A 1,496-nucleotide genomic window follows, 5' to 3' on the forward strand; every position below is an offset into this window, starting at 1 on the left:
ATATATATATACAGCCAGTCTGCAACGTAAAGTAAGTGTATAGGTTTATACTAGCCTATTGGGTTATTTAAGAGGCGTGACCTCCGAGTTAAACGTCCGTCTCCTATAGTTCAGAGCCATATGGGTTGAAAGCTTTGAAAACTCTACAAAATGACTCTTGGTCAAGAAAGCGCAATCTGGGATTCGAATCAGACAGAGTCATCCGCTCTATAGTCCAGCGTGATATCAACTGAGCCAACAGAACGCCAGCCAGTCTGTGCATAGAACCGTGTCAATAATAATAATCATCATCATCATCCAGGGCCAGATCTGCGACAGACATCGGCGATCATGGTTTTCCATTCATTCCTTTGCTCGGATGCTCTCAAAAAAGCTACGTTTCCCTGATCTTTTCCTGTTACCCATTTGTTTAGGTTCCCTAAGTATGTTGTTCTGGGCCTACCCCTGCCTCGCATGCCCTCAATTTTGCCAGTGAGAGCTAGATGTTCAAGACCCTTATGTCTATTCAGGTGTCCCCAAAACTGCTTTTGTCGTTTCCTGATTGTTTTTAACAGTGAGCGTCCCTCGTGGGCTTCATCAAGCACTACCTCATTTGATTTCTTTTCCTTCCACCATACTCTTTGCAGTCTCCTAAGAAACCACATTTCTGTTGCCTCTATTTTATTTTCACTGTCTTTAGTGATTGTCCAGTATGCACAGCCATATAGAAGGGTTGACCACACGTAGCGTTTCAGAACTTTAATTTTGGTGTTCATTGAGATGTTTCTATTTTTCAGGATTGGGCTCATTTTATTGAAACTAACCTTAGACATTGTAGTTCTCCTGTGTCAATAATAATCTAACAAACTTAGCGAGCAATCACCTGTTGCCAAGGATACTTCAACCATGGGAATATTGAACTCCTTGGCCTTGTACATTGACCGGAAGGCGCCAGTTCCAGATGTGGGTATGGACGTGATGACCAGATCAAGCAAAAGGAGCGCAAAGACAGGTCGTCTGCACGTACGATATAAGGCTTGGGGTAAATCTGGGGATTTAATTAGCTGTTGTGAAAACAAAGGCACATGTACTTTTGTATCCAGATTCCTTATTTTTTACTTTTTCCGAGTTTTTTAGCACTTATAATGTTCATTAGTTTTATTATTTTAAAATGTGTGAACAACTAACCAGAAGAAACAACACACACACACACACACACACACACACACACACACACACACACACACACACACACACACATACACACACATACAGTATACACACAAATACACACACAGAGGCACACAAGATACATCCATAACTCAGTTGATGTTATGATAAACTGCTGAAAGGAAGATTCTGTTTTGAAGCCGCAAAAGAGTGTTCGACAGCTTTAGTTTTTTGAAGAGTTTGGAACCTCTTGGTTCGGTGTTATCGAAGATAGACGTTTTATTGCAGAAGGGTGGCTTGTACGACGACCTCATTTTTTTGTTGTGGCTGTATACTTAGAGAGAGAG

General features: G+C 41.3%; 1 protein-coding gene across 1 annotated transcript in view; it reads right to left on the reverse strand.

The window, feature by feature from the left end:
- Positions 1 to 1,496, reverse strand: part of LOC101854190 (solute carrier organic anion transporter family member 2B1) — a gene marked incomplete in the record, with an annotated part of 16,424 nt that overhangs the window by 10,205 nt on the left and 4,723 nt on the right. The window contains 1 exon segment of the mRNA XM_013086469.2: positions 863 to 1,027. Coding sequence (XP_012941923.2) covers positions 863 to 1,027 — 165 coding nt within the window.

The sequence above is a fragment of the Aplysia californica genome, unplaced genomic scaffold (genome assembly GCF_000002075.1).
Source record: "Aplysia californica isolate F4 #8 unplaced genomic scaffold, AplCal3.0 scaffold00470, whole genome shotgun sequence".
Lineage (NCBI taxonomy): Eukaryota > Metazoa > Mollusca > Gastropoda > Aplysiida > Aplysiidae > Aplysia > Aplysia californica.